The sequence below is a fragment of the Chelonia mydas genome, chromosome 1 (assembly GCF_015237465.2).
Source record: "Chelonia mydas isolate rCheMyd1 chromosome 1, rCheMyd1.pri.v2, whole genome shotgun sequence".
NCBI lineage: Eukaryota > Metazoa > Chordata > Testudines > Cheloniidae > Chelonia > Chelonia mydas.
In genome coordinates this window covers 270553264-270578815 of record NC_057849.1, presented here as the reverse complement: position 1 = coordinate 270578815, position 25552 = coordinate 270553264, and the positions used below count along the sequence as shown (strand labels likewise).

At 43.2% G+C, this 25552-nt stretch overlaps 2 protein-coding genes across 20 annotated transcripts in view; one reads left to right on the top strand and one right to left on the bottom strand.

The window, feature by feature from the left end:
* LOC102937637 (centrosomal protein of 290 kDa) overlaps positions 1–21024 on the bottom strand; it is a 115147-nt gene extending 94123 nt beyond the window's left edge. For 10 of the 17 annotated variants that reach the window (XR_006290857.1, XM_043546457.1, XM_043546463.1 and 7 more), the window contains exons 1-7: positions 20893–21024; positions 17553–17709; positions 12633–12756; positions 12419–12496; positions 7930–7999; positions 7592–7638; positions 6312–6455 (exon numbers count right to left, since the gene is read on the bottom strand). Coding sequence is in view for 16 of the 17 variants with exons in the window: in XM_043546457.1 (XP_043402392.1) it covers positions 6312–6455; positions 7592–7638; positions 7930–7999; positions 12419–12496; positions 12633–12756; positions 17553–17623 (534 nt within the window). In the remaining variant the exon portion in view is untranslated. Of the gene's footprint in view, positions 1–6311; positions 6495–7591; positions 7639–7929; positions 8000–12418; positions 12497–12632; positions 12757–14155; positions 14258–17552; positions 17710–20892 lie in introns of those variants that run through there. The other 7 variants (XM_037885444.2, XM_043546497.1, XM_037885452.2 and 4 more) reach the window with 6 other exon arrangements.
* Positions 21025–21100: 76 nt separating this feature from the next.
* Positions 21101–25552, top strand: part of TMTC3 (transmembrane O-mannosyltransferase targeting cadherins 3) — a 43652-nt gene continuing 39200 nt past the window's right edge. For 2 of the 3 annotated variants that reach the window (XM_043546539.1, XM_043546538.1), the window contains exon 1: positions 21150–21415. The gene's annotated coding sequence lies outside the window, so the exon portion shown is untranslated. Of the gene's footprint in view, positions 21416–25552 lie in introns of all 3 variants that reach the window. The other variant, XM_007059210.4, reaches the window with a different exon arrangement.

Below are 25552 nucleotides of genomic sequence, written 5' to 3'. Positions count from 1 at the left end.
CAAAACCTCAAGGATAGAACTCAAAACTGGGTTTAGCAGTCCGTTGATTTCACAGAGGCTGAGGCAGGGAGGAGAAAATGAATACAAAACAAATCTGGTCTATTTCTTGTTTTGAGCCACTTCATCTATCTTTATACATCTTGCTGGCAGCAGACTGTGCAGTATGACTGCTAGCCATCGTCAACACCTGGGTGCTCGGCCGAAGACGGTGCAGTATGTCTACTGGCCATCATCTTCTGCTAGCTGCAGATTAAAAGACAGTGCAGGACTGAAACGCCATGAGACGAAACAAGGGAAATGACCTGGCTGAATCACTCCCATGTTTGCCCAGGTGCCCGGTTAAAAGAGCACCCAGGACTACGTTGATGACGGCTACCAGTCATACTGCACTGTCTGCTGCCAAAAGGCAATAAACTGCTGCTGTGTAGCAATGCAGTACCACGTCTGCCAGCACCCAGGAGACATACGGTGATGGTTAGCTAAGCGGGCTCCATGCTTGCAGTGCTGTCTGCACAGGTAACTCAAGAAAAAAGGTGCAAAAGGATTGTCTGCCCTTGCTTTCACGGAGGGAGGGAGGGAACGGGGGCCTGACGATATGTACCCAGAACCACCCGCGACAATGTTTTAGCCCCATCAGGCACTGGGATTTCTACCCAGAATTCAAATGGGCGGCGGAGACCGCGGGAACTGTGGGATAGCCACCCACAGTGCAAAGCTCCGGAAGTCGATGGTTGCCTCGGTACTGTGGACACACTCCACCGACTACATGCACTTAGAGCATTTGTGTGGGGACACACACAATCAACTGTATAAAAACGCTTTCTACAAAACCGACTTCTATAAATTTGACCTAATTTCGTAGTGTAGACATACCATAAGGGTATAAAACAGAAAACAGTAGACCCATGCTTTTCCTTTTCTCCTCCCGCTACCCACGCTGCAAGCAACAAGAATGCTCAGAAGAGTGAAGACTTCAACAGAGGAGACTGCCCCAGGTTTAAGAGACAAACCTGTATATTAAGGATTGTAAGGTCCAGTGGGGTGAGAACATTGCTCCGTCTAAACACTGTCTAGTGTGATAAGGGTTAAGGTTTAGACTGCATGCTTATATTTTATTTTGGTAACCACTCTGACTTTTTGCCTATCACTTGTAATCACTTAAAATCTATCTTTTGTAATCAATAAACTTGTTTTATTGTTTATCTTTACCAGTGAGTTTGCCTGAAGTGCTTGGCAAATCTGCTCAGGTCACAGAGACTGGTGTATATCCACTTTCCATTGATGAAGAGGTGAATCAATTAATAAACTTGCATTGCTCTATAAAGGGCCTTGAGCAGTGCAAGACAGTATATTCCTGAGGTACAAAGCTGGGAGCTCAAAGGATTTGGCTGGTACCTTTCTCTGTGTGATTCATGAGTGGCTCTGGGAGCATACACGCAATCTAGCTGGATGTGGGGCTCCACATGCGATTATGCTGAGTGATAACAGCATCTGGAAGGGTTTTCTGCTTGTCACTAGCAAAGCATTGTGAGAGACCGCTCAGGCTGGAGAGTTAAGGGGTCACAGTGGTCCCACAGTCCCAGGCTGCACCCCGTGGATCCCGTCAGTTTCCTTGGAAACTTCTGCTCCATATTTTTCTCTCTTCCATGGTAATAGCCCCTTCTTGGATGCCCTTTGGGTTGGTAGCAAACAACAGACTGCTATGCTGGCTTTGACAGTGAGTGTTGAGGTCTCTTTGCAACCTCATCTGATAATTTCTCTGTTTCCCGCCACTAGCTCCTCACCTGTAAGTTTGCATTCATAAGATAGCCATTTAGGATAAACGATGGCGATTTGTGGATGTAACATGGCTTCCTTTTGATCACCAAGTTAAAACCCATTGCTTGACACAATTCATATCAAGGGCTTGACCAAGACAGAACCAAGACGTCTCACTCCAAGCAAGAATCATACCCCAAGTCCATGGGCCATTCATTTGCCATAGAGTAGGCTTTCCTTGCAAAGTATACGAAAAACCTTTGGTCTGAAATGCGATAGCTAAGGGTTTTGAAATTGATGTGCACTGTGTCATCACTCTTATGGTTTATAGCACTGGTTCTCAAACTTTTTGTATTGAGACCCCTTTAACACAGAAAGCCTCTGAGTGCGGTCCTCCCCCTTAAATTAAAAACACTTAATAGATTTAACACTATCTTAAATTCTAAATTTATAACCCTATTGTTTTAAATGAATATTGAAATTGTTTCTCACTGCTTTTAAATTAAGACTAAAACCCATTTTACTGAATTATTGTTAGAAGCACTGAAGTTATTTTTAAGTTACTATTAAATAGAATTTCATTTTAATACTTAACAGCAATTAATCACCTTAAGCATAAGCATCATCATAAGCAGAAAGAAAATCAGTGAGATGGAGGATGCTGTTTATTTGACACAAGAAGTTTTATTCTTGGCGTTGTGTTAGAAAAGGCACATCTGATGTTGTCCTTTACATCAGATTGGTTTCGGGATTTTGTCTTTATTGTGAGAAGGCTGCAGAATCCACTCTCGCATTCATAGATAGTGGGAAATGGCAGAAGGGCTCTCCAGACCATTTCAGACACCAGTGAGTATTCACTTGCAACTGAACATCAGAACTGGTTTGGAGGCAGCTGTGTGAATTTTGGTTTCACTTCGTCATAATTGATCATGTCGATAAACTGTTCCTGTGCATGAATATCCTCAGTAAATAACTGCTCAGCCATCACACTGAAAGGGTTCTTCACCAGGGAATGAAGTGCTTCTGGTAGCACTGGGAAGTAGTGTGAGAACTCTTCGTGAAGGGCTTTCAGATGTTCAGTAATAACTGACTTGAGAGCGCTATCAACATTGACTTCCTCCTCCTCACTGAATGAGGAAAGTGTGAGAAACATGCCATACCTGTCTGTGTCCAAATTACTGCGCCACAGATCCAACTTTATCTGGAAGGCTCTGATTTTATTAGTCAGGTCTATTAACATTGAACATTTTCCCTGAGGTGACAGATTGAGGGTCATTAAGACTACCGAAGATATTGACTAGGTATGCTAAGCAGAGAAGCCATTTCTTGTCACTGAACATTTTGTTCAGCTCTTGTTTCTCTTTTTGCAGGAAAAACTCCTCCATCTCTTCATGAAGTATAAAAGCATGCTTTAATGCGCGTCCTCTAGAAAGCCACCCGACTTGAGTGTGGAAAAGCAGAACTTCGTATTCACCACCCATTTCCTTGCAAAGCTCTTGAAAAAGATGACTATTCAAAGCATACAACATCCACCATAGCATTAAAGCACATTAGCAATGTCTTTGCAGCTAGGACTTGGCAATGGATTCCACGAGTGACAATCACATTAGGTGACACGCACTTTACCTTCTGCTGAAAGCCAGACCACACACCCACCATGGCTAGAGCAGCATCAGTACACAGACTAACAAAAGATGTTTCTATTTATTGTCACTGCTTTCGAAAAAGGCATTCACCTTATTGAAAATGCCCTGTGCTGGTGTGGTTGTTTCAAGTTGTTCACAGAATAAGAATTCATCTTTAACATCCAAAGCATTAACATATCGTAGGAACGCAGTTAGTAACATCAGTAATTTCATCAAGTTCATCAATCCTCCTGTGGGGAAGGTTTAGGTTGGATATTAGGAAAAACTTTTTCACTAGGAGGGTGGTGAAACACTGGAATGCGTTACCTAGGGAGGTGGTAGAATCTCCTTCCTTGGAAGTTTTTAAGGTCAGGCTTGACAAAGCCCTGGCTGGGATGATTTGATTGGGGATTGGTCCTGCTTTGAGCAGGGGGTTGGACTAGATGACCTCCTGAGGTCCCTTCCAACCCTGATATTCTATGATTCTATGAGGCTGAACATACTGGTTTTAGCAGTAGACGTGGCTATTATTTTCAGGAGAAAATGTGTGTCTGTGTGTCTGACTTAAATTATATTTTTTTTTTTTGGTGCCTATCTCAGTGTTCTGATTGGTCTGTGGTTTAATGCAGCTTTTCAGCCACTGAATAATTAAGCCCTCTAATGCTGTCTCAATCCCAGGGCCAGCCTTAGGGAAAACGGCACCCTGAGCGAACTTCTATTTTGGTGTCCTTTCTTTGGAGGCAGAGCAGGGCTGGAGGCAAAGTGGGGCAGGCGGTGGAGCTGGGCTGTGAGCCGTGTGCATGACGGGGCTTGGGCTGTCAGCCCTGCAAATGGCAGGGCTGACAGCCCGAGCCACACCACTCATGGATCTGAGAGCTCAAAACCCGCATGTAATAACCTCATAACCCCATGAGGGGTCACAACCCCCAGTTTGAAAATCCCTGGTCTATGGGGTCTTTTGGAAGAAGTCCCCTTCTGACCAGGTTGTTGACTAGCAAAGCTATTGTTGCACCAACCTTAGGCTCCGCAAATTTATGAAATTTCTATGTTTTATATAAATATTTTAGTTTCACATTTGGTTTAATCAGGTGTCCTCATTTGGATTTTATGATGCCTTCAAAGGAGGCATCGATGGGAAAATATATATCTAATAATGGTTGAAAGGAAAATATTTTATTAATATTAATGAGTTATTTGAAAGCCACTGACATAAGTCCGAAAAAGTCCTGTAGATTTTGTTTAGTTTGTCTGTGATGTACTTGTGGTACTTAATTCCCTAGCCATTTACCGGGGGAAGGTAGTTCACTATTCATCCTGGCATAGGGACCACACAACCGAGGAATGGTACTGTACACATAACTTGAATGTGGAAGTAGCTTGCTGGATGTCCCAGGAGCCTCAGGGCAAGTCTACACAACCCGCAGTAGCGAGCCTCCCAGACTCTAAAAATAGCTGTAGAGATGTTGCAGCTTGGGCTGAAGCCTGGGCTCTGAAGCCTAGGGAGCGGAGTGGACTTCAGAGCCCAAGCTATAGCCCGAGTCACAACTATAAAGTGCTGTCTAGACACCTATTCTAGTGTAGTAGCGCAAGCCTAAGGCTATGGACCCAGGTTGGGAGGCTTGCTGCTACAGGCTCCATAGACATACCTGAAAAGCTGCCTGATTACTCCCCCCATGCTGGCTAGCACTCAAGTAAGTATTCTAAGAGCAACTCTGTACGAATCAGGGCTTTACTTACTAAATCAGGATAGTTTTGAACAGTGGGAGGCATTTCTCACTTACCCTTCTGTAATCCCATGAAGTTGCAGTTCATGGTGAATGCAATCCTCCTGTGCCTCTGTTCTAGTCTGACTGTCTGAAGTGCTCCTAATATGGAGCCAGTCTCTGGAGCAGGTGAGGGGTGGGGAGAGAAAGGCAGGCCCATCTCTGCCACTCAGAGTCTGTGCCCCTTTCCTGGGCAGAGCAAGGGTTTATGGTGGATGATCAGAAGGCACAATTCCCATTCCTAAACTGCCTGAAATCTGTGCTCCTTTTCCTGGCTCTGCAATGGTCCTTTTGCTGAAAGCCAGACACCCACAATTCTCATTAGGCTGCAGCCTGTGGTAGGGCTGCACAGGAACAAGCTTCCCTGCAAGCCCAGACATGCTGCAGGGTGAGAGAGGAGCAGAGACAAGATACAGAGCACCGTGAGAGCCTCTGTGTATGGGAAAAGCCTCGCAAACACTCTCGCAGAGGAAGGCAAAGGAGAAGAGGTTCAACCCCTGATTTTCACCACACTTGTTCATTAAAAATATGAATTACTGTCTTGGGAAGGACACAATTGCTTTTGCCTTTTTGCATCTGGAGTCTCTGCAGTTTGCAGGATCTACTCTGAGTATTGTTGAAATTCTCTCAATTCATAGTGGGAGAAAAGGGAACTGAGTAAGAGCCTGCTTCTTTCCCCAGGGGGTTGAAGACCCACTTCTGTATCTGAGGGAGGTGCACTCTATCTTTTCAGGATTTTTCCCCCTTCAGTCTAGGTCTCTTGAGGGACTCCCCTGAGCTGGCCGGGTAGCTTTTCCTTGTCCTTAGACTCTCACCCAAAATGCTCCTGATTGGGCTTTTCTGTGTTAGAGTCACAAGGTGGGTACCAGACATGCCGGTTTGACTGAGCCCCATATCCTATTAGTGCCAGGGTTGGCTGGCTGAGAACAGGCAGGGCATAATTTACCCTCTTAAAAGTAAAGATTTCTACACAAATGGTTGGAAGAAACTGAACTGCCAAATTGTGGAGGCAAAAATCTGGTGGCCAGAGCTGAAGGATGGAGCTTAGGCCTGGAAATTCCAGCAACAACATTGGACCCGTTCCGAATTCCACGTGGGGGGATTCATTAGCCCGTGAGTAATGAATTCAGGGAGAAGCTGTGTAACGGAATAAAATATTTCTTACCTGTTCATTAACTTTCTTCTCTTTTTCTAGCTCCTTTTCCATATCTGTTAATTCTCTGTCTTTTTGTTCCAATTGCTTTTCCAGCCGACGGATCTCATCACGCAAAAACCGAGTATCACGACCACCAACAGCTCGCTGTGCCATCTTATAAGAATGTTAAAAGCTAACAAATGTACATTTTTTCTTCAAATTAAAAATGTAGGACAGCTAGTGAGACAGATTTATTAGCATGGAAGTAACAATGTTTGCAAACAGTTTAAAAAAAGTAAGATAATGGGTGATGTTTCCATCTAATGTTTTAGTAACAACAAAAATTACTTGAGCACAAATCTTCAGAGTTATTAAAATAAAGATCTCCCTAGAGATCTCCATACGTACACAGTGCTCTGCCGACATGTACTTGGTGCATATTCCAAATTAATACTGAAATTAACAACCATACATGTCAAATACATCTCTTTCAGCAGTGGGCACTGTTTTTATTTGTGAAACAAATTTCTTCAGGCATGTCAAAGGCATTTACCCTCACTGAGGCCTAAGTGTCTGATCCAAAGCCTAGAGAATCGGCAATGAGAGAGAGAGAGTGAGTGTGTGTGTCTGTGTGTGTGTGTGGCTGTGTGTAGTTGAACCTAAACAGGGGATCTGCCACTCCCAGGGGGATAGGAGAGAGGAAAGCACAGGTTGGAGTCATGCCCCTCTCCCTCTTTGGGTTTGTTCCATCCCACTGGCCAGTTGGGAGGAGGATTGGTATCCAGTTGGCTCTCATACTCCCCTCCGAAAAAATTTAAATTTTTTCCGTGCTACACAAGTCTCTTGCTTCTTCGGCTGTCCTGCCCACCCTCCCTGTAGGGTAGATAGGGAGCTTTATTTCCTCAACATATCATGGAGGCACAACTGGGGTAAGAAATAATAGGATTTAGAAGTCTGATACTAAGAGATAATATAAAAATGTGTCATTTGTCACAACCTGCAGTCAGTCTCCAGTGTGGATAAAGGTTAATAGAGCCAGCTTCCAGGAGGTATATGAGACCCATGATTTTTGCTAGCTTTGCTTGTGCCTGTACACAGAAGAGGCGGCCTGAATTCTTTTCGACAGAGGCTTCCCCTTGGTACTCTCTATCCCACGTCGACTAAAGAACTCAGACATGAGCTGAATCCAGGGAGTAGACTGAAGGGTCTACAGGATTATAGGTTAGAGCAGGCTCATGCCGCTTCCAAATCCACAGAGAATAAATACCATTGGAGCTCTAGAAACTAATTTAGTTTAAAAACAAACATACCTCTAATTCATTTTCTAGTTTCAGAACCTTTGCTTTTAATTGATTTTCTGTTGAAATAAAAATAGGACATACTGGGTTATCCAAAACCTCTAAGCAAAGGAAATACTTATGAGAACTACAGTAACAGCAGCAATCTTCATTCCCATTTACCAATATCGGGATGAAATCCTGTCCCCATTGAAATAAATGGAAATTTTGCCATTGCTTTCAATGTGGACAGGATTCCACCCATAGTTATTATTTAAGCCTAATGTTTTATTAGTTATAGACCCGCAGGTAATAAGTCACTTTGTGCATAGCTATTTTTTTTCAAATGTTTATTCAGAAGAGTTACTCACCAAATTTGGCTTGCTCCTCCCCAGCTTTTTCAACTTCTTCTAAAGCCAGCTCTACCTCTTGGGCTTTCATCTAGCAAAAAAATATACATAGTAAGAAAAAAGATTTACCCTTAGACGAATATATGAGATGATGATAATCTCCACAAAATCTCATTCTAGAACTAATGGAATATCATTCAAACCAGTGGTCGAGTCAGGTATAGAACCAGATACCCTCCAAGCACCAGGCAGGTGCTCTATCCACTAGGCCACACTAGGTATTTTTTCACAGGAATTATTCTAACAATAAAGAAACCTTACGTACTCAAAAGCACACACCCTGAAAACTATAGAAAAGGTCCCTACAAAAAACAGACTTTGTAACCTGGTTGGCACTGCCATTTTCAATACATCTATGATAGGATACAAATAGTGTGATATAAAGATTTCATAAGCATGGTTTTGGGATGGAGGGAGATACCTCAATATTGATGCAAAAAATGACAATAATAAATTATAAAATAATTTTAAAGTTGTTACAAACTTGTCTGAACCATTACTGAATATTAAGATATAGCTACAAGAATGTTATACCCAGGGTGCTTGAAAATATAAGAATATATATGTTTAGTTAGTTATGTTTCAAAATGTTAAAACTACTCTAAGAAATTTCATAAGATTTCTGTTTCTCTCTCCCTACATCAATCATACCTCAAGAGCACAGACCACGTAAAATAATGTTTTAAGTAGAGGGCTAACTGTAAAAACGAATGTAGGGTATATTATCAGAGCAATAAATCTAGGTACAGTGAGCTCTAATAACCCCCACCCTCTTGCAAGAAAACCTACCTGTGTTCTTAAAAACTTTATAGAATAACATGTGCAGCTGGAGATGTTTTAAACTTTTGTTTATTTCTTAAAATGTTGAAATGAAAAACACCTTTGTGAAATGGATAGTTGCAAATATGTTAGCTAAATGCAAAGCGCCTAATACAGCTCCTAATGTCATGTGCAATGTGTGACGCTGGGCCAGAAAGGGTTAAGCAACTATCAGGGTAAATTCTACCTTTAAAGACATATTAGGAAAGTATGTAAGTGGTAATTAGGGCTATTCCTTACACGTAGCTAACAAAGCAATGTTAGATAGACTACAGCTTTGAAATGTAAACTTCTATTGTTAAAGAACTGGAAGAAGACAGTAATTGTAATAGTCTATGTTTACCTATATCTTGTTAGAAGTTAACAATGTAATCAGACGGTACCTGTCTACTGTATTCTGTGAATTGAGAGATCAAAAGGAGATCTTAACATTTAAATGAACTGTGAATATAGTAATATCACTGTATCAATTTCTCTTTTAAGTATATAGCAGATCACCTGTGAATGGTGGAAGATAAGCAATTGCCTTATGTTAATCCGTGTATCTAATTAGAGGTGATGCTTAGGAAATAGGTCTATTTCAAAGTTGTGATGATTGCCTATTGGTCACCTGAGGACTCCGTGCTGTCAAAAGAAGGCCTGGAACTGTATACAGGACTCTTGGGTCCTGATCCTTTTTATCTCAGATCTCCTTGAGCTTTATTCAGGGGAAGCTTGAGTCGTAAGACTGAGATCTCCAGTCCCACCTGGATCATCCTGGATATGAACATTGGATTATAACCTATGGACTAACTCGGAAAGAACTCTTTGCAGCTCCAAAGCTCCCAATCTCTACTATAAAAAGAACAGGAGTACTTGTGGCACCTTAGAGACACAAGTACTCCTGTTCTTTTTGCGGATACAGACTAACACGGCTGCTACTCTGAAACCAATCTCTACTATGAAACTGATCTCAGAACTGTACTCATGTCTGTATGTATAATGTCCTTTTAACCAACACTCTCTTTTCTTTATTAATACATTTTAGTTTAGTTAATAAGAAGTAGCTGTAAGCATGTATTTGGGTAAATTCTGGAATATTCATTAACCTGAGAGGTAATGTGTCCGATCCTTTGGGATTGGTAGAAATTGGCTGTCTGGGAGAGAGCCCAAAGGCTGGGTTGCTTTTAAGGGAGCTAACATTTTGGCTTCTGCGTAACCAATAAGATATTATAGAAGCTGTTTTGTGGCTAGCTTGGTGGATCTAAGCATTGGAATAACCACCAGCTTTGGGGATTGTCTGCCCCATTCTTTGCAGTTTGCCCTAATTGAGTAACCTCAGCTCGGCCCCCCGGGACCTCGGTCACACTATGTAAATGATAAAATGTTTTATGTCCCAACATGGAATCAAATGATCCTGCAAACTAGAGTAAGAAGCCATTTATGTAAACAATGTTTATACTAATGGATAATAAATTAATTACTGGCAGTGCACAAGCAAACCCTCAACCAACTCAGGAAGACAAGAAATCCATCATTATAAAAACTGTCACATAGAATCAACAACTTAAGCTAAAGACTTTCTCAAAGTTATTTAATTTTAAAAGACTTTTAAGAACCCAAAACTCTCATATAAAAAACAAGAATATTTGGACTTTTTGAAAACAGACTTTCATTTCCTGTCAAACTTTCATAAAACTGAAAGACTATCTCAGAGAATGGACGAATAAAAAGAAACTAGCTTTGAAAAATTATCTGATGCTTTCCTGCCACAAGACAATTAAAGGACATTAAACAGACTGCACTGTCAGGAGTTGAAGAGTGTCACCTAAGCCAGTCCTGAGGGAATGAAGTCAATGAAAGGGTAAGCAGCCAACTCTGAAACTAAACAAACCTGAAAGAGGTATGTTCTCTATAATTTCACGAAAATAGGAAGAAGGGTACAGAAACACTGAAGTGAGCCTCCATCACACACCCCCTCTGTCACCCTGTTCAGACACAGCTCTCCATAAGTAAGTTGCTACAGACAGATAAGAAAAACAAAGACGACTCAAGAAGAAACCAACTCAAGGAAGATCTCCCGAAGACTTCAACATGGATTGGTGAGAGCAAGTTCACTAAATACACTGGTAAGTGATTAGATTTAAAACTTTTGTACTGATTTTGTTGAAATACTGTTGTAACTTAGAAAACATAGGGGTTGTCTATACGTACAGCTTAGTGAAGATGTTAACTACATCGATGGGAGAGCTTCTCCTGTCATCTTACATACTCCACCTCCCCGAGAGGCAGTAGCGATGTTGATGAGAGAAACTGTCCCATCGACATAGCACTTTCTACACCGGGAGTTCAGTCCGTACATCTGCATTGCTCAGGGGCGTGAATTTTCCATCCCTGAGAGATGTAGCTATACCAACATAAGTTCATAGTGTAAACCAGTGCTAACACCAAGTTAATCACCAAGTGGTTAGACTCTGTATTTCTGGAGAGGGTAAACAGAGAAATAGTGGGATGCAACTGGATCTAAAATTCTTAATTTTCATAAGTGGCCTGTTTTAAGACAGATCCTTAAATGGCTTCTTCTGAGTAACTAATTTAAATATCTTCTTCAATTTCATAGGATTTAGCTAAGATTGCTTACTTTACCCAACTATAAACTGTTTAGGCTATTAATAATTAACAGACTTCACTTCCTTTAACAAATTATTTTGTTCAGATGAACTGTTTTAAGTATCTAATAAGATGCTAAAACTTAATTCACAATAATTTGGGAAATAATATACTTTGGTCTTAGCTTACCAAGAGAAAAGCGCCCCTGCCCCCTGAGATGGCTCACGCTCAAGGGTGTTAATAGCTTTTCACAGAGAGACATGCAAAAAAGATTGTAACAGAAGTAACCAGTTTATCATTTGTGTTCAGTCATTTGTGCAGTTTGGTTTATTTTTTTAAATCTTTCTTTAATAATAAAATAGCCATGATTAACAATTGTGATTATTTTGCTTGGTCTTGATCATGGTGTCCCGTAAGGTATGAAAAAGAACCTCTGTGACTACTTAAGGGGGAGCCAGACCCCGGAACTGACAATAAGAGAAACAATTAGTAAGAGCTCGCCTACAATTCCTTGTTTCTCTAAACTAAATATTGTTAGTAATTTTTCAAACAAAATTACCTGGCATCCAACAATTTAAAACTATCCCTTTCAACCTCACACCACCTTCCTAATGAGTAGTGCTGACACTCAAGTTTTGAAGGTTATTCCAAACTAGTACCAATCAAACTGGCACCACATCATCATGTATTTTTATGTGCCACAAATGTTACAGAAAAACCATTTTTAAGATATTTTACAGCACCTAAAAATTGTTTGAGATTTGTGTTTGTATTTCTCTATCTGGAAAAGCAGGCTCTTTTAATTACACAATCTGTTTTTACATTCATCATACACACATATAACTCCCAGAAGCACTTATGTAGCAACAAAGTATGTGTGTCTTCCAGTACACCAGGGAGTTACATGTGTGAAGATGTATGAAAAAAGAACTAAGCCCTGAGCTTCCACTTGAAAATGGAAACAAATACTTTTATCTAAAAATAAATACATGAATGCATTTTAAAAAGTCATGTTGTTTTAAAAAATAAGATTAATACAAACCTTCATTAGTGACTGTGTAATTTTAAAAAGATGTACCACATGTTCAAGATTTTCATCTTTTAAGTCATTTCCTTCAACCTAAATACAGACGAGAATATGGTTTAAATATCAAGAAAATTAAATAAACACACTTAATTATTATTATGCCACGTATTATACCAGTTCAGGTTAATTAAAGATGAATAATAAAACTGTTAAAGTTCACTTAAAGTACCTTGGATACAGTCATCAGCAAACTATCTGCCAGTTCTTCTTGACGTGGCAGATCGTCAGCATCAATTCTCATAAGCTTCTTCCAATCTAAATTGGGTGGCATCTTGAATTTAAAATAGTTTTTCCTGTAACAACAAAATAATCAAACATCAGTACTATTTATGAACTTGTAGCTATGATTGTCAAAAGCAACCATGTGAATGGCAGAGACTGATGCTAAGAACCATCCACCAATCTCATAATGCAGTACATTGTGTTTCTCAGTGAACACATTGCGATCTTTGAAGTAGATATTCCAGAAGGCAAATCTGCCTGTGGCAACAGAAAATCTTATAACACCCAACAACTGTACTGCGAACATCTGATTATCCAGCATCCATTTCTGTAAGGCAGCAAAATTCTTGTGCTGGCTACGACCCTCATCTTTTCGCTTACTGTGCCTGTATGCATAAAATCCAGTAGTTAATCTGAAAGCTGACCAGTCTATTGTGAGGGTAATAAGAATGTGAAACAGTAAGTCCATCTATATGGAGCTTCTCTCCTGTCTATAACTATGTGTCACAGTGGCTTGCCATTGTATTGGACATGGTGAGAAATGTCTGTACTATCTCCATAAGGGGGTTTGAGTTTGTGGATTACTACATTCACCGTGGCTGTTCCTACCATGCGCTGACAATAGCCCCAAAACAGCAGTTAGGCCCTGCTAAATTTAAACACAGAACAAGCATTTTTTTAAAATCTATTTATTGCCCTAAGTTAGAAGGATGGCAACAATGCAGTAAAAAACAAAACAAAAAAACCCCCAGAACAGTCAGTATATTTAGTCCATTGCTGTGAACTAACATACGGAATTGGGACAGATATTTTGTGCATGACAATCACCCTCTCAGGGCTGATCTCCACTTACAGGGGATTGACGTGTGGCTGTCGATCCCCAGGGGTCATTTCACCAGGTCTAGTGAAGACCAGCTAAATTGACCGCCATTCGCTCTCCCATCAACTCTGATACTCCACCGGAACAAAAAGCATAAGGTAAGTCAACGGGAGAGTGTCTTCTGTCAACCTAGCATGGTGTAGACACCGCAATAAGTCAACCTAAGATATGTGAACTCCAGTTACTTTATTCACATAGCCGGAGTTGCATAACTTAGGTCAACTTCGCCCTGTAGTGTAGACCTGCCCTCCAACATCCAACTTCTCCTATGTGCCCCAGCCTACAAAAAGAGAGGACTTTTGATGTCTTTTTAGCCCTCATACTCCCCACACCTGAGGCTGTCAGAATCTCATGCATACTTCTGGGAATTGGCACAACTTGCTCTGCATTACCTCAGCCCAGTCTAGAGTTTCACCAACTTAACCTCCCTTTTTATACTCCACAGCCACACAACCTCAGCTGCCACTGTCTTCCTCAAAGCATTCCTAAAATTGTCTGTGATGACTACATGAAAACTTTTCTCCTCCAGTTGTGCAATTAAGTTATGAGGCAAATCATCCTTTCCTAGCCTCCAGTGAAAATGTAAGTACCTGCCAGCTCTCTGTACTTCACATTTATTATCTCAGTTATATCGTTTTTACAAGTCTAAATCCAGTTTTATTGGGGAATCCTTAGACACTAAGCAAAAGTACCTGAAGAGAGGAAAAAGAGATATATTAATTACTGAAATATCATTCAGAAGCTCTACATTACTTGATTTTGTATATTGGCCAGTATTAAAAAGTCTTTAATAGCCCAAATGCATAATATGTCATAAAAAAGAAAAATGTAGGAATTGTGGGAAAATATATTTACCATAGCATTCTACAGCAGTGGTGGGCAACCTGCGGCCCACACGCAGCCCGTTAGGGTAATAGGCTGGCGGGCCACGCAACAGTTTGTTTACATTGACCGTCTGCAGGCACCCCGTCCGCAGCTCCCAGTAGCCGCGGTTCACCATTCCCGACCAATGGGAGCTGCGAGAAGCAGCAGCCACCACGTCCCTGTGGCCCGCGCCACGTCCCACAGCTCCCATTGGCTGGGAACAGCGAACTGCGGCCACTGAGAGCTACGGGCAGTCATGCCTGCAGACAGTCAATGTAAACAAATATGGGCCGCGGGTTGCCCACCACTGTTGTAGAGTCAGTTTCTCTGTGTTTCTAAGTGTTCTGGAAAATATATATTCTATGCAATCAATCATTTTCCAAGGATGACACTACACATGCATTATGCATATATTTCTGATCTTCTGCTTCTCCTGGATGACAGGGAGACACAGCTGCAGTATGCCATGCAGAAGGAATTCAATGATCTTTTGAAATGCTAGTCCTGCCCAGTTAATTAGGCGAAAAGAGGGAAAATATATTCTAAGCAGAAGGAGAAGATGATGTGTCAGAGTAGCAGATGACCAAGGAGAAGAAGAGGCTGAGACTGCAGATTAGGCAAATAGGCTATTGGCATCATGAAAACATGGACCATGAGACGTCAATAAGTAGTACTGAAATGGAACCACAGGCCCACTTCCACAGACAGACAAATGATTGAGGACACAGCAAGGACACATCCAAGAATATAAGCACAGAATTATCTTCCAACAGCCCCACTCTAGAATTCTGCCGTGCAACCAGTCCTTCACTATCCTTCCACACACCTCTTGTTCTTCCTAATCCTTAATTAGCCAATGACTTCGGCATCTCAAATCCCATTTATACAAACCTATAGGCTACTTCATTTCACGATACCAATTTTATGTTTGACCCTGTCAGCAGAGTCTGAATTAATTCTACCCTGACATCTAGTGATGAACTAGGAAGAAGATTTCCGCAACTGACCTTGTTTGCGTAGACATTCCCATTTGGCCTAGGTGCACAGCATGATGGAGCTGCTTTGCCCAAATGATCACTTTTGGCGGGTGTTGGATTGCAAGTCACTTTGTAATTGGGTGCAGGGCTAATAAAGTGTTGTTATCCTTGGTTTGTGGGAGCAGAACTGTGCTTGGCATGCCCTGATTGAGGGTTTCACCCTCAGCTGAACTGTGCTCGCTAAGCGAGGGGTAGGAGCCAGGAGAACAACTGAGAGTGGGATATGGTGGAGGGAGAAAGGAGGAGTATGTTAAAGGAACTTTTGATTGTTGGACTTAAGAACCTGAGGCAAAAACACTGCCCAACATACTCTGGGATGGGTGTGTTGCTCATGATGCTATGAATTCTGCTGTGACGTTGCACTCCATATCTTTTATGGAAATATGCTTATGAGTGTAAATATGATGTAACTGGAATATTCTTTAAGCAAAAGGTCTCTTGTAAAGTATCATAACAAAAGTTATAACCTACTGAATACATTCCTCCTATTTGTATGCATGTATCATTCTTGTATCTGAAGCTAAAAATATGAAGTATAACTCTGAGGCCCTATTATAATTATGCAAAGTGTGGGCCATTAATGGTGGTTTAGAATCTTGATGGCTCCCATTGACCTAGTCAATTTGTTGTAAATGGTTTATTTACATGCAAACCTTCCTGTGTACATGTGGGCCAACCCAGGAAGAATGGAGACTAGGGGTTTTACAGTGACATGTAACCATGTCACATGACCCTGGAATCCATCTTAACCCTTGTACTTTTCCATTGATGAGGTAGGGGTAGGGACAAGCACAGACAAAAGATTCCTGCCTTGTGCCAAAGCTATAAAAGGGGGTGGAGCAGGACACAAGGGGATGCCAGTTATGAGAAAACCCCTGCTTATCACCTGAGATGTCTGCTGGAACTAACAAGGACTGTACCGGGGAAAAGATTGGGCCCAGACTAGGAAGAATTCTAGTCTGTGAAAGAAGTTTATTGGAACATCTCTGAGATATTACCTGTAATCAGTTTCTTAATGTATTAGGCTTAGACTTGCGTGTTTTTGCTCTATGACTTACTTTGTTCTGGCTGTTATTACTTGAAACCATTTAAATACTACTTTTTTATACTTAATAAAATCACTTTTGTTTATTAATAAACCCAGAGTAAGTGATTAATACCTGGGGGAGTAAACAGCTGTGCATCTCTCTCTATCAGTGATACAGAGGGTGAACAATTTACAAATTTACCCTGTATAAGCTTTATACAGAGTAAAACGGATTTATTTGGGGGTTGGATCCAACTGGGAACTGGGTGTCTGGGTCCTGGGACAGGTAACCTGCTGAGCCGTTTTCACTTAAAGCCTGTAGCTTTGGGGGTGCGGTCCAGACCCTGGGTCTGTGTTGCAGCAGGCTGGCGGGTCTGGCTCAACAAGACAGGGTTCTGGAGTCCCAAGCTGGCAGGGAAAACAGGCTCAGAGGTAATTTCAGGACATCAGGTGACAGTCCCAAGGGGATCTCTGTGACCAAAACCTGTCACACCTGCCTGCAACATCTTCCCAAGGTAAAGCCGGGTTACTTTTCCCCTTTTTATTATAAAAATTATTTTCTATGCCAGACTCAGTGCTTGCAAGAGGGGAAGTATTGCCTCTCTAAGGCACCCAGCGAGTGGTATATAATTTTCCCAGGTTACTGGGGTCAGGGCTCTGGTTCTTGTGGTATTGTGAAAAAGGAACACTTAGATGTTGAACCCGGCCTTGTCACTGCCAACTCCGCGTGGCGGAATGGTTACAATTGTTATTAAAAGCTTTGTTAAAACAATGAATATATTTTATAAGCAATGAGACACATGAATATATTTATTAAGCAATGATACCCTAAATAATGTATTGAGACTCAAAATTCTTCAAAAAGAAAAGGAGTACTTGTGGCATCTTAGAGACTAACAAATTTATGTGAGCATAAGCTTTCGTGAGCTACAGCTCACTTCATCGGATGCATTCAGTGGAAAGTACAGTGGGGACATTTATATACATAGAGAACATGAAACAATGGGTGTTACCATACACACTGTAAAAAGAGAGTGATCACTTCAGGTGACCTATTACCAGCAGGAGAGCGGGCGGGGAAAAAACCTTTTGTAGTGATAATCAAGGTGGGCCATTTCCAGCAGGCTCATTCACCGGCACATCTACCAATGTGATATATGCCATCATGTGCCAGCAATGCCCCTCTGCCATGTACATTGGTCAAACTGGACAGTCTCTACGGAAAAGAATAAATGGACACAAATCAGACGTCAAGAATTATAACACTCAAAAACCAGTTGGAGAACACTTCCATCTCTTTGGTCACTCGATTACAGACCTAAAAGTTGCAATTCTTCAACAAAAAAACTTCAAAAACAGACTCCAATGAGAGACTGCTGAATTGGAATTAATTTGCAAACTGGATACAATTAACTTAGGCTTGAATAGAGACTGGGAGTAGATGGGTCATTACACAAAGTAAAACTATTTCCCCATGTTTATTCCCCCCCTCCACCCACCACTGTTCCTCAGACCTTGTTGTCAACTGCTGGAAATGGTCCACCTTGATTATCACTACAAAAGGTTTCCGCCCCCCACTCTCCTGCTGGTAATAGCTCACCTTAAGTGATCACTCTTGTTACAGTGTGTATGGTAACACCCATTGTTTCATGTTCTCCATGTATATAAATCTCCCCACTGTATTTTCCACTGAATGCATCCGATGAAGTGAGCTGTAGCTCACGAAAGCTTATGCTCAAATAAATTGGTTAGTCTCTAAGGTGCCACAAGTCCTCCTTTTCTTTTTGCGAATACAGACTAACACGGCTGCTACTCTGAAACAAAATTATTCAAGCAACTACATGATCTTGTTGTAACTCTTATCCTACTTTTATCTTCCCAACTGTTTTGTTTTTCTTATAACCACTTGTTAACTCCTGTCTTTTATATAGGCATCAATCTTGCAATTGGTCAAGTGGAAAGACCTCTGTGTTTGCATGAATGACTCTATTAATCCAATTATAGGATTGGGACTTTAAACTGTAAATTCTTCGGAGCACTGACTGGGTCTTCTATATGTTCTGAAAATGCAAAGGACACTTTTGGGTGCAGTAAACCAAATAATGCTATAAAGTATCAGTTTATTGACGATGGCACAGTCAAAAAAAAACACTTGCTTCCTCCACTTGCTAGAACATGCTGTGCTGGTTGTATTTGTAGATGATCTCTTTATCACAATGGATGAAGCTCGTGGGTCCATGCTGATATTATTATACTATCTGCCGCTTTGTATACTGATGATTGTGAGCTGTTGTTGACCAACTTGCCTGCGAACCTATGCGGCAGTAGATGGGGCTGATTTTACATGACTTGGGGTTCTCATATGGCTCCTCTTCCCTAAAAGTCATCTCATACAGGGCTCCATTTAGTTACCCCTCTTCTTCAGTGTACAGTATGTATAGGATCATTGAGAGGGTATATTAGGAGATATGGCTTGTGATGCCATCAGTATGCTGATGATACACAACTCTTAATTTTTTTCATCTCAGCCAGCTAGAGTGGTGAACTACATTACCTTGTAGCTGTTTGAAATTGGAGCATGGTTGAGATGTAGTTCAATCCAATATGACTTGAATATAACACATTATAGTTTATATAGTCCAATACTTTAAGTGAAGTGTGATGAATGGATAAGCAAGTTCTATTAATGGCACCATCTGTGACCTAGGAACCTCTGGGTGCCAACTGGCAGAGGGCACAGGGGGTGCAGATACTTTTACAGGGATTTGCTGGGTTAGATATATGCATAATAGTTCACCAAAGGGTGGCATGTGAGCTCTCTACCAACAGCCAGTATCACACTAGTCATCATAATCATTGCCAAATGTATATCTGGCTAATATTTCAAAAATTATCCATCTATATTGTAAATTATGTTCTTAAGGTAAGGCAGATCACCAGAAGGTGACACGCCACAGACAGGTTCTTTGCAGGCAGGGATAACAGATGCTTACGTCGCTGTCCGGTCATTGTATACCAGTGGTTCTCAACCTATGTACCATTGTGGGCTGAATATACAGCTCTCTGTGTGTTATGTGGGCCACATCCACAAAATATGTATGCTATCTATACGGCCCTGAGGATGTCACGTGGGCCACAGATGTGTGCTGATTGGGCCACAAGCAGCCCACGAGCTGAGAACCACTATTGTATACTGTCCACTTTATAATGGCGGTGGTCTATTTGCATAGTGACGGTGATACCAGTGGAAAAATTCTGAAAATTTATTCTTGTAGATTTCACAAATAAACAAACAACAGGAAGGGATCCCGTTTTCAAGTAAAGACAGTGGATTGTGGGGGCACAGCCGAGAGTGAAGCATACCTTCACACCAAGCAGACAGTGTGCCATCTCTCATGAAAAAGGGATCACAGCCCACCTGGCTGGAAAGTGCCGGTGAACAATATTTTATTAGGCATGAGACTATCTTGTTAATTAAAACTAAACCCTAGAATGTGTGTTATGATTTTATTTTATATGTAACCCTTTGTTTCCGATACTTTAACTTGCTAGCCCTGGAATCGCTATACTTAGATAAATCAACTTTTGTTTTCACTCTAAACATAACTATAAGTGATGAGCGTTAAGTGGAGTGATGTAAGGTAACCAGTAAACTGAAATGTACTGCTTCTTTGCAAGCAGTGAATCTGCGAATAATGCAAGTGCCCAGTGGACCTGGGGCTGGACACTCTAGGAGATGCTCAGAGGGCTCCGGGGCTGGAGTGTGCCTATCTCTAACCTGTGGAAAGCAAAGCATAGGGTCTGCACTAGGCTAAGAGAGGAGCTGGCACAGTCAAGGCTTCCTCATGCTCAGGACAGGTGGCGGTGACCCTGGGTACCCAGGGGAGCATCACACCATCGCAATTAGCGACCCGATGGCTTCACATCCTTTCTCTTTGTCAGGAACGTTTTTAAAGGCTTGACACGCACCCCATGGTTCCCTCACACGCCACCGGCCCCGCGACCATGGCTGTGGATCTTCCCCATCAGCGTGTGCCGGGCGCGCACCGCAGTCTCCGCTCGCAGACGGCCTCCACCAGCAAGAGCCGTGCTCTTGCCCAGGCGGGCCCAGGCCCTCCCACGGCGCGTGGCCGCGCTCTGCAGGGAGGCAGCTGCGCTCTGCCACCGGGCCACAGCCAGGCTCCTCAGCCGCGCAAGGCGCTGCCGGCGGGAGGCTGCGGCGCGGCCCTCTCGCAAGTGCCCGGATAACGCGCCCCGAGCCTGGGCCCCGTGGAGGCGGGACGTGGGGAGAAGACGGGGGCCGCCGCTACCACCCCAACTGCCCTCCAGGCCCACCGGCGGCCTCCCCCCTGCCCGGCAGCTCCCCTCTTCCCCCACCGCCGCGCCCTCCCGCCCTCACCCGTCTCCGTTGAAGCTACCGGAGGCAACGGTTGCTGCTAGGCGACACCATCAAACATCGCTCCGCGGCTGCGCTCAGCCTGCGCAGGGCGGGACTCGGATACGTGTCGACGTTGGTCGAACCAAAACTCCCGCGAGCCTACAAGCCCCAGCGTGCACAGCGGAGACTATCACTCCCGCCATGCAACGCGCCACAAAGGGCAAGGACGGCTCTCCATGGCACAGAAGATCGCTCTTTGTACAAGGGGAATCCGCCAAGCCTAAATCCAAGACTACATTTCCCAGCATGCCTTCCGGCCTCGCCGAGACTTCAGGTCCTAGTGCCCTAGGCTACCTCAAGCCAGCCGGCACGCTGGGACCTGTAGTCTGCAGGGACAGCTCCCGGCATCCTTCGGGCCGGCGGTGGCTCTGCGCTTGCGTAGCGCAGAAGGGAGCGTCCCGGGTATCCCCAGTAGGGGCTCGATAGCCGCGGAACGAGTTATGGGCGTTTGCAGCAGGGAGAGAGCGTTACCCCCGGGCGTCAGGTAGGGGAGCGCTGGAAGGGTGGGGCGATGCGGGCGGCCGGGCTGGGGCCTCCCCCAGGCGAGTGGGGCGGAGGGGACACGACGGGGTGGGTGATGCCGCCCGCGCTCCTCCGTCGGGGAGGAGCTACTCCGCTCCCCTCCCCCCTCCGAGCCGCGACGTGATGCCGCTACCCTGTCCCGGCTCCTGCGCGCCCCTTGCCGCCTCGCAATGGGCAGCGGGGCGGGCCCAGCCTCGGAGCTGCCCCTTCCCTGAGTCTTGCCTCAGCGTCGGCTGCGAGGCCGCTGGACCACCACGGGGGCGGGTCCTTTCAGGCCTGCTTCAGCCGTACACCCCTCCCAGCCTGCAGAGCAGGGGTTTGCCCCGGCCCCCTAACGACCTCTCTCCGGTGCTCTGCCCCCGGGAGAGGCTGCATTGCAGTGCTACTGTCGGCATATAGCTGGCCTGCTGTGACTGGGGGCTCCTTGGGGCAGGGACCAGTGTCTTGTGTTTGGTTTCAGAGTAGCAGCCGTGTTAGTCTGTATTCGCAAAAAGAAAAGGAGGACTTGTGGCACCTTAGAGACTAACCAATTTATTTGAGCATAAGCTTTCGTGAGCTACAGCTCACTTCATCGGATGCATTCGATGAAGTGAGCTGTAGCTCACAAAAGCTTATGCTCAAATAAATTGATTAGTCTCTAAGGTGCCACAAGTACTCCTTTTCTTTTTGTGTTGTGTTTGTGCAGTGCCTGGCACAGCGGGGCTCCCCTAACTCAATCCAAATAAGATATAGAAAATTTGAGGATATTCTGGGAACTGAGGGAACTGGGATTGTTTAGTCTGCGGAAGAGAAGAGTGAGGGGGGATTTGATAGCTGCTTTCAACTGTCTGAAAGGGGGTTCCAAAGAGGATGGATCTAGACTGTTCTCAGTGGTAGCAGATGACAGAACGAGGAGTAATGGTCTCAAGTTGCAGTGCGGGAGGTTTAGGTTGGATATTTGGAAACACTTTTTCAGTAGGAGGGTGGTGAAGTACTGGAATGCATTACCTAGGGAGGTGGTGGAATCTCCTTCCCTAGAAGTTTTTAAGGTCAAGCTTGACAAAGCCTTGGCTGGGATGATTTAGTTGGGGATTGGTCCTGCTTTGAGCAGTGGGTTGGACTAAATGACGTCCTGAGGTCCCTTCCAACCCTGATATTCTGTGATTCAGCAACAACAAAAAACCCAGTAGCATACAGCCCTGAAAGCTAAGCTTGTTTTTTCTCATTACTGTTCCTGCCATGTGTTCTTCTTTGCAAGTGGATCTGTAGCTGTTCGTTTTTCCATGTTCTTCTTTGTATGTACTGTTGCATTTTGATGCTCAACCAAGCCTGGCACGTTTTAGGGTATTTGACTCTCCCTATGTGCATACATGCCTCAGCCCTATTGTAACCCCTTTCATCCTTGAGGGAGTGCTCAAATTCTAATATAGCTTCCTCAGGGGTCACTTTAACTTTTTTCTAGGCATCCAGCTGCAGGTAACTAATCCCAGTTTAAATAAAAGCAATGCTTAGGCCATGTCTACAGTACCACCGCTATGGCAGCACAGCTACAGCACGCCAGCTGTGCCACTGTAGTGCACAATTTTTCACAAACCCAAGGGATATAGCTATGTAAATCTAATTTTTAGATGTATACTCAGTCTTATTTAGCAGGGTTGGGAAAGCAGGAGTGACTATACAGAAATCCAGAGAAGACTGTAACAAACTTCACAGTGACTTAACCAAGCTAAGTGTGTTGGCATGATGATTGCAAATGACATTGTATGTAGGTAAATGCAAAATAATGCATATTGAAAAGAAATATTAAACTGTTCATATGCCCTAGAGTGTTCTGAGTCAACTATCTACTCCTGTGGGAATTCTGTGCCTAAAAATTCTGCAACAAAAATTTAAACCCCCCCTTCTCCCCCCCCCCCCCCCCCGCCAACCGAACTATAAACCGACTTTCAATGAAGATTAGAAATTCTGGTTTATAGCACTTTCTGGTTGGTATGGGGCCTGATAACACAGCTTTTATTGTATAAGGAACAGAATGGAGAATACTACAGCAAATATAGGAATGCTGGTAGGAATGATGGTTGGAATGGTAGGAATGATGTTGCAGAGAGCTTGCTTCCCACAGGATTGCTAATTATGAAACAGTGAATAGCTGTACCATACTTCAAGTTACAACAGCATTTCTGTCTAAACATGAATTTTCTAACTTCTCCACACAGGTAGTCAGATCATCTTGAAAACTGACATGCAAATTCAGGCTAGAGTTTATGGTTTTATATTTAGGGCTGCTTGGTCTAGGGGTTCCTGGTTACTCTCAAAAGTCTACTCCTTATTCCCCTTATGGCCTGTTTTTCTAAATTCAATTTTCTTAACCATTTTTGTTGGTATGAGGGGAAAAAAAATCTGTGGGCAACAACCACATGAAATTGTATCACTGGCTTGCCCCACTGAGATCTGGTGTTCACTACAAACAATTTGTGAAACCTTATAAATAAAAATGTTGTTCAACTTTATTTCTGTTTCTAAAGTAATATGCTAGAACGTTGTTCTAGCATAAAATGCCAGCACTGTACATGGAGGTAATTGAGATCCCTTGCACACAAAATTCCCACTAGTTAGGGGAAAGTAACCTGGGTGAGAGCCAGGAGGCCATGAATTAAAGTCTCCTCTTTAACTGGCAATATTTCGGTGCTTCTCATGATTCTTATTATTGGTTAATACCCCATATTCTCTGCTTCGGATAGACAACTATCATATCCCACCTGTCTTACCAGTAAGATAACTGAGATTGCGTCAGCTTTCTGTGGCTCGTGCAGTGAATAGACCCTAGGTCTTTAAGGTATAAGACTCAAGTCTTCCGCATTCAGCCACCCTGGCTTTTGAAATGTCTGTATCAAATCTCAGTGCTTACTTAGTCTGTCAGTAACAGCTTCCCTAACGACTAGATCAGCGATTCTCAAACTGTGTGGGTCATGACCCCATTTTAATGGGATCATCAGGGCTGGCTTAGACTTGCTGGGGCCTGGGGCCCAAGCCCGAGGGCTTCTGCTTTGGCCTCCCAGCCTGGGATATTGTGGCTTTGGCTCTCTTTCTCCCCTTGGTCCCCCCTTCCTGGGGTCCTGTAGCAATGTTTTGTGTCAGAAAGGGGTCGCGGAGCAATGAAGTTTGAGAACCCCGGCACTAGACTACAGTTCCTTTACCGAATTAGGAATAGAACCCAGGGATCCTGATTCCCAGCATTCTAATGATGTCTTGCAAAAAGTTTTGCAACGTATTTGGAAGGTGTGTTAGCTCCAGGGGTAGAAGATTTTGGTGTGGATTTAAAGGTCCCTAATGCTGAGCTGAGTCAGTATAATTCAGCGTATTGTAATTTCTGTCTTGCCCATGTAAAGTTGCAGCCAGTTTTCAGTTTGTAAATCTTCGCATGCTCTCCTTAATTCACCAAAAAAGTCAAATGGCTTTGGCCTGACAAAGGTTTTACAAGGTAACTTCTCACAGAGCCAGAAACATAATCCAGGTTCTTCAGATAGCAGAACCTACTCATCCACTAAGGGAACGTCGACATGGTAGTTTTTACCCCCATTGCTGGAGCCCCGCAAGCCTGAGTTAGCTGACCTGGGCCAGCCACAGCTGTGCTGTGGGTCTTTTATTCCAGTGTAGACATACCCTTAGTTACATTGCCTTTACAAAGATCTGTGAGACACACACACGTTTGCCTAACAAATAATTGTACATAATGATATTTCTGTATTGTGAATGAGAGAAGGAACTGCAGGGAAAAGGGATGATACTGAAGTTGAGGAGATGGACTGGAGCTTAGAAATAGGTTTTCTCCTGTGCGCTGCAACAGACATCCTATGTGATGGTGGGCAAATCACATAAATCAGGATTTTCAGAGGTGGCCTCTAAATTTGGCCATAATCTCCCTTCTCTAAAATGGACACCATGATATTTTCCTCCCTCACAGAGGTAATATGCAGATAACTATGGTAATATTAAAGGTACAAAACAACCAGGAGCTGTGCAAGGAGAAATGAATGGTAAGAAGGATCAGGACTCAAAGGTATATTAGGAGTTCCAGTAACATTGGGAGGATTGGAACTGGGTTGGGGTAAGTGGGATG